The sequence below is a fragment of the Puma concolor genome, chromosome A3 (genome assembly GCF_028749965.1).
Source record: "Puma concolor isolate L17-30 chromosome A3, mPumCon1.1.hap2, whole genome shotgun sequence".
NCBI lineage: Eukaryota > Metazoa > Chordata > Mammalia > Carnivora > Felidae > Puma > Puma concolor.
In genome coordinates, this window is record NC_141669.1 from 100,532,332 (window position 1) to 100,549,197 (window position 16,866).

Here is a 16,866-nt window from a genome sequence, read left to right on the forward strand (position 1 = left end):
TTGACTACATCTCTGACACAGGACTCTGAAAAACCTTGTAAATTCCTAAGTAATAAGAGCACTAGGGGCAACTTTTTTTCTAATGAGGCAATTCTTGTTGGGCTCTTGACTGGGTCCTGGATGGGGGCTGGTCACTAGAAAGACCAAACAATGATTAGAAGCTTGAAATTTTCAGCTTTACCTCTCATCATCCAAACAGGAAAGAAGGACTAGAAGTGGAGTTGATGATTGGTCAACTGTGAGGGAGTCTCACATTAGGACAGGGTTCAGAGAGCTATCAGGTTGGCAAACACAATCATACTAGAAGGGTAAAACACCCCAGTTACACAGGGACAGAAGCTCCTATAGTTGGGGCCCTCCCTGACCTTGCCCTATATACCCATTCACCTGGATGTTCATCTATATCTTTTATCACATCCTTTAACAAACTGGCAACTGTAAGCAAGTATATCCTTGAGTTCTGTGAGCCTCTCTAGCAATTAACTGAACCCAAGGAGGAGGTCATTGGAACCTTGTATCTATAGCTGGTTGGTTCAGAGACTGAGCTTGCTACTGGCATCTGAAGGGTTTAAGTGTGGAGAAAACTGGGGTTAGGGATCGGACCATTTGGGACTCGGCCCTTAACCTAGGAGATCTGACACTATCGCCAGGTAATTAGTATCAAAACTGAATTAAATGTAGGACACCCATATGGTGGCCCGTGAATTGCTGGGTATGAGGAGAAACCTCCACATATTTGGTAACCAGAAGTGAAGGGATTTGTGTGAAAAGAAAAGAAGACTTACAGGAAATAAACACAAAATCAAGAAGAACAAAATTTGGGGGCGCTTGGGTGGCTCAGTCAGTTAGGCGTCCGACTTCAGCCCAGATCATGATCTCATGGTTCATGAGTTTGAACCCCACATTGGACTCTCTGCTGTCAGCATGGATCCTGTTTCATATCATCTGTCCCTCTTTCTCTCTGCTGCTACCTCACTCATATTCTTTCTCTCTCTCTCTCTCCCTCTCTCTGTCCCTCCCCTATTCATGCATGTGCATGCTCTCTGTCTCAAAAATAAACATTTAAAAATTTTTTTAAGTCAAAAAAAAAAACAACAACAAAGTTTTTCCCTACACAGGGGAGAAAACAATTGAGTTTTTCCTTTGCAAATGTACTAACTGAATACTTGGTAATAATTTATTTCTGTCTTAATAGCATCAAGAAATGACATGATGAATGTTTAGAGGTCTGGTTTTCAGAATAGATGCCAAAGTAAGAATGATCTCAATCTCTTAAATTTGCCAAATCATAAAATGTGAAAATAACTTACACTTAAAGTAATATTACCAAATACTTTGATAGAGAATTACATTTTTCCAGTTGTCTTACATCCATTATCTCAACTGACCCCCATAACAGCCTCTTGAGTTAGATATATCTAGATAACAGTAATAATTTGGTGATTCTTTGTACGTAGAAATTGAAGTTATGAAACATGTTTTCTCCTGAGGCTACGAAGTGTTGACATGGCTTGCCTGTGGTCACACAGGAGTAATTGTAAAGCAAGCACTGGTAAAAGGGTTTTTGAGAAATTTTCTTTGACATGTATTATAAATGAGCTCAAGTTAAGTTTATTTTCTATCTTACTATCCAGGCTTTTTATAGCAATAATCGCTCCCTATCTATTTTAATAAGTCTATAAAGTATAAGCCTACACTATCAAACATATATCCAGTTGCAATAAGTTGCTAAGAATTTTCCATTTTCCCCACATAATGAGGATTTGATGACATTAATATTATGATTTTTTAAGCATTATAATTTTTTAACATTGGCCAAGAACATGACATTCCATATAAAATACAAAGCCTTGTTTCCTCCTTGAAGGAAGGAAGGAAGGAAGGAAGGAAGGAAGGAAGGAAGGACAGAAGAAATGAAGGGAAGAAAGAAAGAAAGAAAGAAAGAAAGAAAGAAAGAAAGAAAGAAAGAAAGAAAAAAGAAAAAAGAAAAGAAAGAAGCATGGAGGAAAGGTGCAAGGCAGAGAAGAAGGAAGGAAAGGAGGTAAAGAAGGAAGGAAGGAAGGAAGGAAGGAAGGAAGGAAGGAAGGAAGGAAGGAAAGAAGGAAGGAAGGAAGGAAGGAAAATGGATTTTTGTGTGTGAATAAGAGACAAGACATTTGATAGAAACTCCATTCAACCACGACATAACATGTGATCAATTTAACTGACATTTTGCTTCACATTTCGCAAATATTTTCCACCTCTATTTTTGTTTACTAATATTAAAGTGACTTTAGTTTAGCACCACCTGATAATTTAGCACCAAGTGAGATATAATTAACCCCTCAAAATCATCATCCAAGATATTAAGATAGACCTCATCCAATCCCAGGATGATTAGAGTAGTCTCGGTCCATCTGTAGGTCATCTCATAAATGTCAATTTAACTCAGTCTATAATTCACCCACTTCTTACCTAATAGTGGCAAGTAGTATAACAGCAGCTATGATTGTCTTAAGATCATCATGGTTAGGGATGTTTCTTTTTCCTATTAAAAGGATGGGTGCTGTTTTTACACTATTTATAGTTGTCTAGCATCTTACTTTCTCCTGTCTTTAGAAAAGGGGTCATTAGAGATGCCAGTGAATTCATTAGCCAATTCTCTTCAGGTCTCAAGGTCTATATTTGCCAGGCTAGAAACTTCTCTACATATCCATTTTTCCAAGCATTTCAGCCCCCACCTTTTGAATCAATAAGCCACATTGACAAAATTTTAATTATTCCCTAAACGTGTATGCACACCTGTTTTGAGTTTCTTTATTTTGCTGTAAAGAACAAAATCTACTGGTTCAGTAGTTTGCTTTGCTTCATTCTCTCTGAACTTCAGCTTTCTCCTCTAAGACAGAGTAGTCTTACTTACTGATTTAATTTTAAAGAAAAAAAAAATAAAAAATGAAAGAGTAAAATAAAATATTCATCTCTGTTAATAATTATGCAAAGGTTTAAAAGCCATAAAATTAGCTTGCAAAAAAAAAGTTTTGTTATTTTAAGCAAACTCACCTATGTGCACTAAAAAAGACATTTCAAAATTATAATCATGCACGAAAAGTCCAGCCACTATCCCAGGTTATCTAAATGTGTCTCTCAATGCTCCTTTATACAAGTAATAAAGCCTTCAATTTTGTGACCCCCTAAGCAAGGCTGATCCATTCAGCCTGCTAAGAAGTCAACTGTTTAACTATTTTCCTGTCCCAGCATTTCACCAAGGTTATAATCTATGTGAAAAGAATCCCAGGGATTCTGCCCAAATTAATTTACTACTGGGTATTTACACTCTCATTTTTCTCATACTTTTATTTTCCTGGTGTAATTGATATGTAATAAACGTAGGACATGTTGCAAAAGAAAAGCAGGTGAACAAATACTTCCAAATCCAGCTGGAAGAGACTTCCTTTCATCCCAGCCTGTTGGTAAGGAAATAGACTAGACCCACATTTTTTTGAACTCTGTCTAAACAGATAAAGCTTAGAAGGGATGTGGCATAGTTTAAGAAGAGCCAAACAGATTTAAAAAGCAGCAAATTTCAAGTTAAAATGCAAACACACACACTTTCTTCAAAAGCCAGTGGCACAATGATTGGAAGAAAGTAGATGAGATGGCTCTGGTTGTGTGATCCTACAGTGTTAAATCCTAAACCATCATGGATAATTAAGCAAATATTTAGGGTACACAAAATAGTGCCCACATCACTTACTGAGAAACTTAACCTTAGTTTTCCAAATTTTAGAAATGGTTTCCTACTGTCATTTTGGACAAGTCTGATTTCCCAAATATAAAGGCTGAAATGAATAAGAAATAAGAAACATAAAATTACTTACAACTGATCGGATGTTATTTTCTTTCACCAGCTTCAGGGATGATTTATAGCAATTTGCAAGGTCTTCCTTGTGGGAACCATTAATATGGCCTCTGGCTATTGGTCCTACAGTATGGATGACATCTGCACATGCAAAAGGAAGAAGAAATAGCATAAGCAAGGTGTTTTTCACTTTTCACAAATTGGCACTTTATTTATTTTAGGTATTTGTGTTGGAGCCGGGAGCAAGTTAAGAAATATTGATAATGCAAATGCTTCTCTGGTAAAAAATTTTATATAGCACAGCCTCTTAAAGTAGACAATTGCCCAGGAAGGTGATCATTGTGAAAGGGCATCCCCTAGCAGTAAATTATTCCATCGTTATTGGTCAGATCCAAGTGAGACAGATTATAACACAAGATGTGAATAATTGGCACCCTGGTAAAAGACAAATCCGTGGTGGGAAATAAACTGAGAAATAATTGCCTGCAAAATGAGCATTCTGAATTGACATGGGAAGAGCCAATGCTACACATCACTTTAGTTATAAATAAGACAACAGTTTTAGGCATTGTACACAATAATAAAAAAGGGCAAGTTTCTGAAAATGTGCCAAGATAATTTATAACAATCAGTGATAACCCTAAAAGGAATAACTTCAAAATATTGCTACCAGTTTTAAAATGCAACCTACCAATCCTCACATAAGTGAGGTATGCTAGGGATAACACTCCCTAGAAATTACCTAGCTTCTAATTTTTACTATATTAAAACTTTCAAAATACAATCTATACCTTTCAGCCTTTATGTTTAAAACAAAAGATTAGATTTTTTTTTTGTACATCAACCAGTCATTGTATTTTTTAAATATCTACACACGCATAAATTTTTACATTTAGGACCATAATGAAATAGAACTGTTCTGGGTTTTTTAAATTTTTTTTTAATGTTTATTTATTTTTGAGACAGAGAGACAGAGTGTGAGCAGAGGAGGGTCAGAGAAAGAGGGAGACACAGTATCTGAAGCAGGCTCCAGGTTCTGAGCTGTCAATACAGAACTAGATGCGGGGCTCAAACTCATGAACCACAAGATTATGACCTGAGCTGAAGTCAGATGCTTAACTGACTCAGCCACCCAGGCACCCCTGAACTGTTCTAGTTTTAAAGTCAATAAGGATCATAAGAAAGAACTAAAATTATAAGCCAAATTATTTGAATGCCTAATAACATCTGCTTTCCAGTCTTATCTGTTAATCTGGATTATTAGCCCATTTCATTGATGTAAGTAATGACGACTAATCACCTGTGATCAGAAAGACAAATTTAGTCTAGTATTATTGGAATCATATAATGAAGTGAAATCATTTACTTTGATCAGTACCACTTAATTTCAACAATAATGACAAGACAAAAACACATTACAAAAGTGAGACTAGTTTTAAATTGCATAGGACATTTCACTAGCGAATAAGTCACTAAGGGTAAAACCTTTGTTGTTTGCCTGCTAAATACTGAGTATATTACTTGATGTTTGAGAAAATCCCACAAATGTTGATTTCAACTTTTAACTCTGAAACAGTATTTAAACCCTTGTCAGATAATATTAAAGATGATATCTTGTGATCAAAATAGGCAAAAACATCACCAGTGAATTCATGCAGATATTCTTTCACGGGCAAACCTGGCTTAAAGTGAGGACCGCTGCAATACAGGAGAGGACAGAGGGAGATTAGGTTATATTCAGGAAAACAAAACAAAACAAACAAAAAACCTAGCACACAGTGATATCATTTTTTTGTAATAAGAGTAACAAGTAAGAGTTGTATATATTGAAGCAATACAAGCTCTGTACCATATGTCGTGATTTTTTTAATGAATATTTCACATTAGCTTCCATATTGCAGTAAATGCTAGATGAAGAAGGAAGGTTGTATTTAGCTTTTCTTCACTTTCCCCTTTGTGACTACGTGTTTGTGCCCACCTATGATATTCTACATCCCCTAATGAATCCAAAGGTAGAAAAGCTGTAGAGTAACAACACAGGATTCTACAGAAAACATTTCCCAAAAGTGGGTACCATAAGATGTGAATTTAAAGGTCAATTAAATTTGGGAGTCACTGGGGGAAATTACATCAAAATAGCTACCTTAGTGCAGAACTTTCAAGACCTTTAGTATGCTACAATGGATTGTGAGTCTCCATGAGAGGGATACAGAATGAAATACATTTGACTCTTGAAAACTATGTTTTACAGAGTACCTCAAGGGACAAATTTATCTTTGGGAAATGTTGTGCTGGGGCAACTCTGGCACCCTCACTGCCATTGTTGAAGGACAAGTCTGTGTTTTTTGGTTCCCCTCCTTACCCATTGCCTTTGTACATCAGATACTTAATACATAAAGGAGCAATAGAATATGACCTTGGTTTCCTTATTTTATGGATGGAGAGGGTCAAGAATAAGTGCCTCGTATCTGGGATCATAAAGATGTGTCTACTTGAGCCAAGTAAAAACAGGGCTTAGAGGCATTAATGGGAAGGGGAGAGAGAGAGAGAGAGAGAGAGAGATCATTAAAGGAGGAAATAGTGACATTTTAAAGAATCATTTTTCTTTGCTTTTTACTTTAGACATCATTGTCCACATAACAAATGGAATTTATGAAACATTATTTATTCCATTTTTATAGTTTTCTATTTAATTTAAAAGTCTGAAGACAAGCAGCCAATCAATGAGATTCCTCCTCAACATGAAAATATCGATCTCTGTATTTTATGCTCTATATTAAACTTACAACATCCAAGATCAAGTGTTATTATCGACCAACACGATGACCTCTCAGATCCACAAAGCTGGAGGCAAATCAAAGTGAGGCTCAAAAATAAATTTCCTTCATTATTTTAATTGTTCATAGCACTTAGGAGTGACTCTTCTACACTGACAAGTTCCTCTTTTCCTGTTATAAAACTCGGTCAGGAGGTCATCTTTCCAATTCCAGCTCCAGGCCTGACTTGCCAAGTGCCCCAGATGAAGCCATCTTTTCACTGGTCCCTGCCTTGGGTTCCTTATCCATAAAACAAATAAGCTGCTCAGATGATCTCTGTGGTTTCTGCTGTGATGTGGACATCATTAATAATAGACTTTGTAATGGAGCCAGGTGGAGTAGAGAATGATAGCTGGGCAGTCACAAGAAACCTTAAGCAGCTTGCAAGCTTTGTGAGTATTAAGGATCCTGTTTACATATAAAAAATATTATAGACTACCCTTTCACGATAGTAGTTTCAAAATCCATTGATTGAAAATAAGTTAGAGACAAACAGCTATTATAATGTCAATGATGCTTTGCATTAGTTTACATTTTATTAAACACAATAGCATCTTGATAGTGGACACATATATGTGAGATATATGAATTCAATCCATAGACAATGCTTTCACTGGTACATGAATATGTGGATCCCTTGGTATAAATAAGATCATGTAAACAGAAATGTTTAATTTGACTTCTGATGCATGCAGGGGCTCAATTACTACCACCACCACCAACAACAACAACCACCAGCATCCAAGACATCTTGAACACACAGGCAGGAATGAGAGTTGTCATCTCTGCTCTGATGTGGAAAGCATACTACACATTAAGTCCTAAGATCCAATTATAAGTCAGAAGCCCCAGATCTGTCACTAATCAGCTGCATAACCTCAGACAAGTCACTCTTTGTGTTTCCCTCTCCAAAGCTAAAAGAAGGAGTTGAATAAGACGGCCTCTAAGATTCTTTGCTGCTCTCAAATGCAATCCCTCTTCTCTTTGCCTATTAAGAATTGATCTATAGATTCTAAGTAGTTTAATTCATTCTTATACAAATAAATGAGCACCAGTCATGGTTCAAGTTTCTCAAACATGCTTATACAACTAAAGTACAAATTGGTCCCATCCCCAGAGACAGTGTTTTAAACATTCCTATCAAAATTATAAATGCAGATTCATTTTGATCCAAAAGTTCTATTTCTAGGAAGGTATTGTATATAATATGCTTACTCGTATGCAAAATGGCATTTATACAGGTCATTTACTGCAACACTGTATATAATAGCCAAACATTGGAAACGACCTAAATATCCATCAACAGAGACTAGTAAAATAATTGTACTTTATACAATGAAATATTATGCTTCTGTGAAAAGAGCAACAAAGGTATTTGTATGTGGATATTAACAGATATCCAAGATGTATTACTAAGTTAAAAAATATGCAAAAAAAGTATAATTAGTATACTACCATTAGTGTAAAAATACCCCACAGGTGAAGGAAAGAATACATGTTTCTTTTAGCTATACCTGCATAAAATATCTCTGGAAGCATTAACAAGTAATTAATAACAGTGGTTTTCTACGAGGCTAGTGATAAAAACTGCAAAGATGGAGGCAAATATGAGGAGAGTTTTAATGTTTACTTGTTAGATATATGTTTTACATTCAAATTATATGAATGCATTACCTATTCAATAATTACATAGGGCATTAAAACAAAGGGTACATGGTTTATTAAACCATGTTTGTTCCTGGATCCCATCTACCATATCACTATAACATACAAGGACTGTTACTGTGCTTTATAAAGATGATCTTATACCACTACAAATATGAACGTGCTCTTAAATTAAAAAGATACAACTCCAAGGGATTTAACATCTTTATTATTTTGCTCTCTCAATAATATCTTTATATAAGTAATTATTTTCAGATAAAAGTAGGGTTTAAATGATGGACCAAAGGGCATTTTTCTCCTATATGTCTAGTATCTATCTTTAAAGTTTCACTACAATTTTATTTATTTTTTTTTATTTATATATGAAATTTATTGTCAAATTGGTTTCCATACAACACCCAGTGCTCATCCCAAAAGGTGCCCTCCTCAATACCCATCACCCACCCTCTCCTCCCTCCCACCCCCCATCAACCCTCAGTTTGCTCTCAGTTCTCAACAGTCTCTTATGCTTTGGCTCTCTCCCACTCTAACCTCTTTTTTTTTCCTTCCCCTCCCCCATGGGTTCCTGTCAAGTTTCTCAGGATCCACATAAGAGTGAAACCATATGGTATCTGTCTTTCTCTGTATGGCTTATTTCACTTAGCATCACACTCTCCAGTTCCATCCACGTTGCTACAAAAGGCCATATTTCATTTTTTCTCATTGCCACGTAGTATTCCATTGTGTATATAAACCACAATTTCTTTATCCATTCATCAGTTGATGGACATTTAGGCTCTTTCCATAATTTGGCTATTGTTGAGAGTGCTGCTATGAACATTGGGGTACAAGTGCCCCTATGCATCAGTACTCCTGTGTCCCTTGGATAAATTCCTAGCAGTGCTATTGCTGGGTCATAGGGTAGGTCTATTTTTAATTTTCTGAGGAACCTCCACTGCTTTCCAGAGCAGCTGCACCAATTTGCATTCCCACCAACAGTGCAAGAGGGTTCCCGTTTCTCCACATCCTCTCCAGCATCTATAGTCTCCTGATTTGTTCATTTTGGCCACTCTGACTGGCGTGAGGTGATACCTGAGTGTGGTTTTGATTTGTATTTCCCTGATAAGGAGCGACGCTGAACATCTTTTCATGTGCCTGTTGGCCATCCGGATGTCTTCTTTAGAGAAGTGTCTATTCATGTTTTCTGCCCATTTCTTCACTGGGTTATTTGCTTTTCGGGTGTGGAGTTTGGTGAGCTCTTTATAGATTTTGGATACTAGCCCTTTGTCCGATATGTCATTTGCAAATATCTTTTCCCATTCCGTTGGTTGCCTTTTAGTTTTGTTGGTTGTTTCCTTTGCTGTGCAGAAGCTTTTTATCTTCATAAGGTCCCAGTAATTCACGTTTGCTTTTAATTCCCTTGCCTTTGGGGATGTGTCGAGTAAGAGATTGCTACGGCTGAGGTCAGAGAGGTCTTTTCCTGCTTTCTCCTCTAAGGTTTTGATGGTTTCCTGTCTCACATTCAGGTCCTTTATCCATTTGGAGTTTCTTTTTGTGAATGGTGTGAGAAAGTGGTCTAGTTTCAACCTTCTGCATGTTGCTGTCCAGTTCTCCCAGCACCATTTGTTAAAGAGACTGTCTTTTTTCCATTGGATGTTCTTTCCTGCTTTGTCAAAGATTAGTTGGCCATACGTTTGTGGGTCTAGTTCTGGGGTTTCTATTCTATTCCATTGGTCTATGTGTCTGTTTTTGTGCCAATACCATGCTGTCTTGATGATGACAGCTTTGTAGTAGAGGCTAAAGTCTGGGATTGTGATGCCTCCTGCTTTGGTCTTCTTCTTCAAAATTACTTTGGCTATTCGGGGCCTTTTGTGGTTCCATATGAATTTTAGGATTGCTTGTTCTAGTTTCGAGAAGAATGCTGGTGCAATTTTGATTGGGATTGCATTGAATGTGTAGATAGCTTTGGGTACTATTGACATTTTGACAATATTTATTCTTCCAATCCATGAGCAGGGAATGTCTTTCCATTTCTTTAAATCTTCTTCAATTACCTTCATAAGCTTTCTATAGTTTTCAGCATACAGATCCTTTACATCTTTGGTTAGATTTATTCCTAGGTATTTTATGCTTCTTGGTGCAATTGTGAATGGGATCAGTTTCTTTATTTGTCTTTCTGTTGCTTCATTGTTAGTGTATAAGAATGCAACTGATTTCTGTACATTGATTTTGTATCCTGCAACTTTGCTGAATTCATGGATCAGTTCTAGCAGACTTTTGGTGGAGTCTATCGGATTTTCCATGTATAATATCATGTCATCTGCAAAAAGCGAAAGCTTGACTTCATCTTTGCCAATTTTGATGCCTTTGATTTCCTTTTGTTGTCTGATTGCTGATGCTAGAACTTCCAGCACTATGTTAAACAACAGCGGTGAGAGTGGGCATCCCTGTCGTGTTCCTGATCTCAGGGAAAAAGCTCTCAGTTTTTCCCCGTTGAGGATGATGTTAGCTGTGGGCTTTTCATAAATGGCTTTTATGATCTTTAAGTATGTTCCTTCTATCCCGACTTTCTGAAGGGTTTTTATTAAGAAAGGGTGCTGGATTTTGTCAAAGGCCTTTTCTGCATCGATTGACAGGATCATATGGTTCTTCTCTTTTTTTTTGTTAATGTGATGTATCACGTTGATTGATTTGCGAATGTTGAACCAGCCCTGCATCCCAGGAATGAATCCCACTTGATCATGGTGAATAATTCTTTTTATATGCCGTTGAATTCGATTTGCTAGTATCTTATTGAGAATTTTTGCATCCATATTCATCAGGGATATTGGCCTGTAGTTCTCTTTTTTTACTGGGTCTCTGTCTGGTTTAGGAATCAAAGTAATACTGGCTTCATAGAATGAGTCTGGAAGTTTTCCTTCCCTTTCTATTTCTTGGAATAGCTTGAGAAGGATAGGTGTTATCTCTGCTTTAAACGTCTGGTAGAACTCCCCTGGGAAGCCATCTGGTCCTGGACTCTTATTTGTTGGGAGATTTTTGATAACCGATTCAATTTCTTCGCTGGTTATGGGTCTGTTCAAGCTTTCTCTTTCCTCCTGATTGAGTTTTGGAAGAGTGTGGGTGTTCAGGAATTTGTCCATTTCTTCCAGGTTGTCCAATTTGTTGGCATATAATTTTTCATAGTATTCCCTGATAATTGTTTGTGTCTCTGAGGGATTGGTTGTAATAATTCCATTTTCATTCATGATTTTATCTATTTGGGTCATCTCCCTTTTCTTTTTGAGAAGCCTGGCTAGAGGTTTGTCAATTTTGTTTATTTTTTCAAAAAACCAACTATTGGTTTCGTTGATCTGCTCTACAGTTTTTTTAGATTCTATATTGTTTATTTCTGCTCTGTTCTTTATTATTTCTCTTCTTCTGCTGGGTTTAGGCTGCCTTTGCTGTTCTGCTTCTAGTTCCTTTAGGTGTGCTGTTAGATTTTGTATTTGGGATTTTTCTTGTTTCTTGAGATAGGCCTGGATTGCAATGTATTTTCTTCTCAGGACTGCCTTCGCTGCGTCCCAAAGCGTTTGGATTGTTGTATTTTCATTTTCATTTGTTTCCATATATTTTTTAATTTCTTCTCTAATTGCCTGGTTGACCCACTCATTCGTTAGTAGGGTGTTCTTTAACCTCCATGCTTTTGGAGGTTTTCCAGACTTTTTTCTGTGGTTGATTTCAAGCTTCATAGCATTGTGGTCTGAAAGTATGCATGGTATGATTTCAATTCTTGTAAACTTATGAAGGGCTGTTTTGTGACCCAGTATATGATCTATCTTGGAGAATGTTCCATGTGCACTCGAGAAGAAAGTATATTCTGTTGCTTTGGGATGCAGAGTTCTAAATATATCTGTCAAGTCCATCTGATCCAATGTCTCATTCAGGGCCCTTGTTTCTTTATTGACCGTGTGTCTAGATGATCTATCCATTTCTGTAAGTGGGGTGTTAAAGTCCCCTGCAATGACCACATTCTTCTCAATAAGGTTGCTTATGTTTATGAGTAATTGTTTTATATATTTGGGCGCTCCGGTATTCGGCGCATAGACATTTATAATTGTTAGCTCTTCCTGATGGATAGACCCTGTCACTATTATATAATGTCCTTCTTCATCTCTTGTTACAGCCTTTAATTTGAAGTCTAGTTTTCTGATATAAGTATGGCTACTCCAGCTTTCTTTTGGCTTCCAGTCGCATGATAAATAGTTCTCCATCCCCTCACTCTCAATCTAAAGGTGTCCTCAGGTCTAAAATGAGTCTCTTGTAGACAGCAAATAGATGGGTCTTGTTTTTTTATCCATTCTGATACCCTATGTCTTTTGGTTGGCGCATTTAATCCATTTACATTCAGTGTTATTATAGAAAGATATGGGTTTAGAGTCATTGTGATGTCTGTATGTTTTATGCTTGTAGTGATGTCTTTGGTACTTTGTCTCACAGGGTCCCCCTTAGGATCTCTTGGAGGGCTGGTTTAGTGGTGACAAATTCCTTCAGTTTTTGTTTGTTTGGGAAGACCTTTATCTCTCCTTCGATTCTAAATGACAGACTTGCTGGATAAAGGATTCTCGGCTGCATATTTTTTCTGTCTAGCACACTGAAAATCTCGTGCCAATTCTTTCTGGCCTGCCAAGTTTCAAAAGAGAGATCAGTCACGAGTCTTATAGGTCTCCCTTTATATGTGAGGGCACGTTTACCCCTTGCTGCTTTCAGAATTTTCTCTTTATCCTTGTATTTTGCCAGTTTCACTATGATATGTCGTGCAGAAGATCGATTCAAGTTACGTCTGAAGGGAGTTCTCTGTGCCTCTTGGATTTCAATGCCTTTTTCCTTCCCCAGTTCAGGGAAGTTCTCAGCTATGATTTCTTCAAGTACCCCTTCAGCACCTTTCCCTCTCTCTTCCTCCTCTGGGATACCAATTATGCGTAGATTATTTCTTTTTAGTGTATCACTTAGTTCTCTAATTTTCCCCTCATACTCCTGGATTTTTTTATCTCTCTTTTTCTCAGCTTCCTCTTTTTCCATAACTTTATCTTCTAGTTCACCTATTCTCTCCTCTGCCTCTTCAATCCGAGCCGTGGTGGTTTCCATTTTGTTATGCATTTCGTTTAAAGCGTTTTTCAGCTCCTCGTGACTGTTCCTTAGTCCCTTGATCTCTGTAGCAAGAGATTCTCTGCTGTCAGCTATACTGTTTTCAAGTCCAGCGATTAATTTTATGACTATTATTCTAAATTCACTTTCTGTTATATTATTTAAATCCTTTTTGATCAGCTCATTAGCTGTTGTTATTTCCTGGAGATTCTTCTGAGGGTAATTCTTCCGCTTGGTCATTTTGGATAGTCCCTGGCGTGGTGAGGACCTGCAGGGCACTTCCCCTGTGCTGTGGTGTATAACTGGAGTTGGTGGGCGGAGCCGCAGTCAGACCTGATGTCTGCCCCCAGCCCACCGCTGGGGCCACAGTCAGACTGGTGTGTGCCTTCTCTTCCCCTCTCCTAGGGGCGGGATTCACTGTGGGGTGGGGTGGCCTGTCTGGGCTACTTGCACACTGCCAGGCTTGTGATGCTGGGGATCTGGCGTCTTAGTTGGGGTGGGTAGGCAAGGTGCACAGGGGCAGGAGGGGCAGGCTTAGCTTGCTTCTCCTTAGGTGATCCACTTCAGTAGGGGCCCTGTGGCAGCAGGAGGGAGTCAGATCCGCTGCCGGAGGTTTGGCTCAGCAGAAGCGCAGAGTTGGGTGTTTGCACGGACCGAGCAAGTTCCCTGGCAGGAACTGGTTCTCTTTGGGATTTTGGCTGGGGGATGGGCGGGGGAGATGGCGCTGGCAAGCGCCTTTGTTCCCCACCAAACTGAGCTCTGTCGTCAGGGGGCTCAGCAGCTCTCCTTCCCTTTGTCCTCCAGCCTTCCCGCTTTCTGAGCAGAGCTGTTAACTTATGACCTCCCAGACGCTAAGTCGCGCTTGCTGTCGGAACACAGTCCGTCAGGCCCCTCCGCTTTTTGCAAGCCAGACTTGGGGGCTCTGCTTGGCCGGCGAGCCGCCCCTCCGCCCCGGCTCCCTCCCGCCAGTCCGTGGAGCGCGCACCGCCTCGCCGCCCTTCCTACCCTCTTCCATGGGCCTCTCATCTGCGCTTGGCTCCGGCAACTCCGTTCTGCTAATCCTCTGGCGGTTTTCTGGGTTATTTGGGCAGGTGTAGGTGGAATCTAAGTGATCAGCAGGACGCGCGGTGAGCCCAGCGTCCTCCTACGCCACCATCTTCCCTCTCCCCCTCTCACTACAATTTTAATACACAAAGTGAATTCCAGATACTTTACAGTGAAAATGTAGTACAGGGATATACATCTTAGATATCTCAGTAACCAACGAATTTTAAATAAATAGCCAAGAATTTTTAGAAATGAAAAGGACAATATAGAAAATTTAATCTATTTTACCTTGTTCAGGGAACCAGAGTGGCAGAATAATACACATCAATGTGGGGAGATACAATATCACAATGACAATATGATTATAAATAAAGTTTCCCTAAGGTGACTACTTATTTGAGGAAATGGCATACATCTGTAAATATAAAAGTTGACATTTTTACCATGGATCCCATTACTTTAACTTCATAGTTTGGTTAACTATTACATAAAAACAAAACAACCCAAAACCAAAACAAAACAAAACAACAACAAAAACCCAAAAACAAACAAATAATAACTACCCCAAAACACGGTGGCTTAAGACAGTCAACAACCATTTTATCATTTCTTTTGATTTCTCTGGGTGAGAAATTCTGAAGGGCCCAGCTAAGGCAGCTGGTTTAGGGTCTCTCACAGGGTTGCTGTCAGCCCATGGGTGGCAGTGGAACATTGGGGGCTATGGAAGCTAAGAGCTGGACTAGCATCTTTCCTTCTTCATGTAGTCTCAAGGAGTCTCCATATGGGCTAGTTTGGGGTGCCTCACAACAAGGCAGCCTCAGAGTAGATGGACTGCTCACATGACAGCTCATCATTCCAAAAGCAAGTGTACCAGTGGTAGAAGCTATGTCGCCCTTCTTAACCCAACCTTGGGAGTCACACAGAATCACTACTACTATCCCTATTGGTTGCAAGCATCACACAATTCCACCCGTTTCAAGCGGAGACACAGATGGTAGGAATAACAAAGAATTTATGAGCATATTTTAAAATGGCCACATCACAGGACTTCCCCAGACACTTGGACTTTATTTTGGTTAGCATGTTTTTAAAAAGTCTTATGGTAGATATATTAGAAACTATAGAAAAGGCCAATATAATTAAATCTATTTCCATGCAGCTATTATAGAAAAGAGTAGAGATTCTTCAAAAAATTAAAACTAGAACTACCATATGACCCAGCAATTCCACTACTGAATATTTATTTGAAGGAGATGAAAACATAAACTGAAAAATACAACTGCACCTCATTGCAGCATTTTTGATCTAAGTGTCCAAAATGGATGAATGGATAAAGAAAATGTGGTATGTGTGTGTGTGTGTGTGTATATATATATATATATATATATATATATATATGATATTATTAAGCCATAAAAAAGAAAAAAAAAGAATCCTGCCATTTTCAACAACATGGATGATCCTTGAGAACCTTATGCTAAGTGAAATAGGTCAGACGGAGAAAGGAAAATGTCATGTAATTTCACTTTTTAAATAAATGTTTATTTATTTTTGAGAGTACAAGAGGGGGGAGGGGCAAGGAGAGGGGGACAGAAGATCTGAAGCAGGCTCTGCACTGACAGCAGCGAGCCTGATGTGGGGCTCAAACTCAGGAACTGAGAGATCATGACCTAAGCAGAAGTCAGATGCTCAACCAACTGAGCCACCCAGGTGCCCCTGTAATTTCACTTTAATGTAGAATCTACAAACAGCACAACAATAACAAACCCAAGCTCATAGAAACAAAAAACATATCAGTGGTTGCCAGAGGTAGAGGTTCGGGGCATGGGTGGAGTGGCAAAATTGGATGAACAGGGTCAAAAGGTACAAACTTACAGCTGTTAAATAAACAAGTCCTGGGGATGTAATGTACAGCATTGTGACTACCGTTTATAATACTATACTGCACATATTAAAGTAGCTAAGAAAGTAAATCTTAAAAGTTCTCATCATAAAAAAAAAAAATTCTATTCTAGTATCTTCTCAGATCTATTCTCTTAAAAAGTCAGCTGCTTATTTAATACAAGTCAAAGCTAGAGAAAGATTGGGATATGAGATTGATACGTTTATTAATTGTAAATATAATCTAATTTGGAGATCACAGTGTAACTATAGCTCCTATGTAGAACTTCCTGGCCCCACAATAGTTTAGTTACTTCTTCTGTGCTAAAGTCTGGCAGGAAGTTGTGAGCAAAGGAAAGGGAAGGAATGGCTGCTATAGAATCAGCATCATATCTCCCTGTGAGCGATAAAGGTATGCGATTTTGATTTCCTTGAAATGCCCAGCTTCTCATTCGAGAAAGGATATGCAGCCTTCATGCCTTTGAAGTCCTTTCTTACACAAGGGAGGAAAGCCTA

General features: G+C 38.4%; 1 protein-coding gene across 1 annotated transcript in view; it reads right to left on the bottom strand.

Moving 5' to 3' along the window:
- The window catches only part of MACROD2 (mono-ADP ribosylhydrolase 2), a 2,047,210-nt gene that overhangs the window by 748,750 nt on the left and 1,281,594 nt on the right, over positions 1-16,866 (bottom strand). Inside the window, exon 6 of the mRNA XM_086701648.1 lies at positions 3,858-3,979. Within this exon, the coding sequence (XP_086557774.1) occupies positions 3,858-3,979 (122 nt within the window). The remainder of the gene's footprint in view (positions 1-3,857; positions 3,980-16,866) is intronic.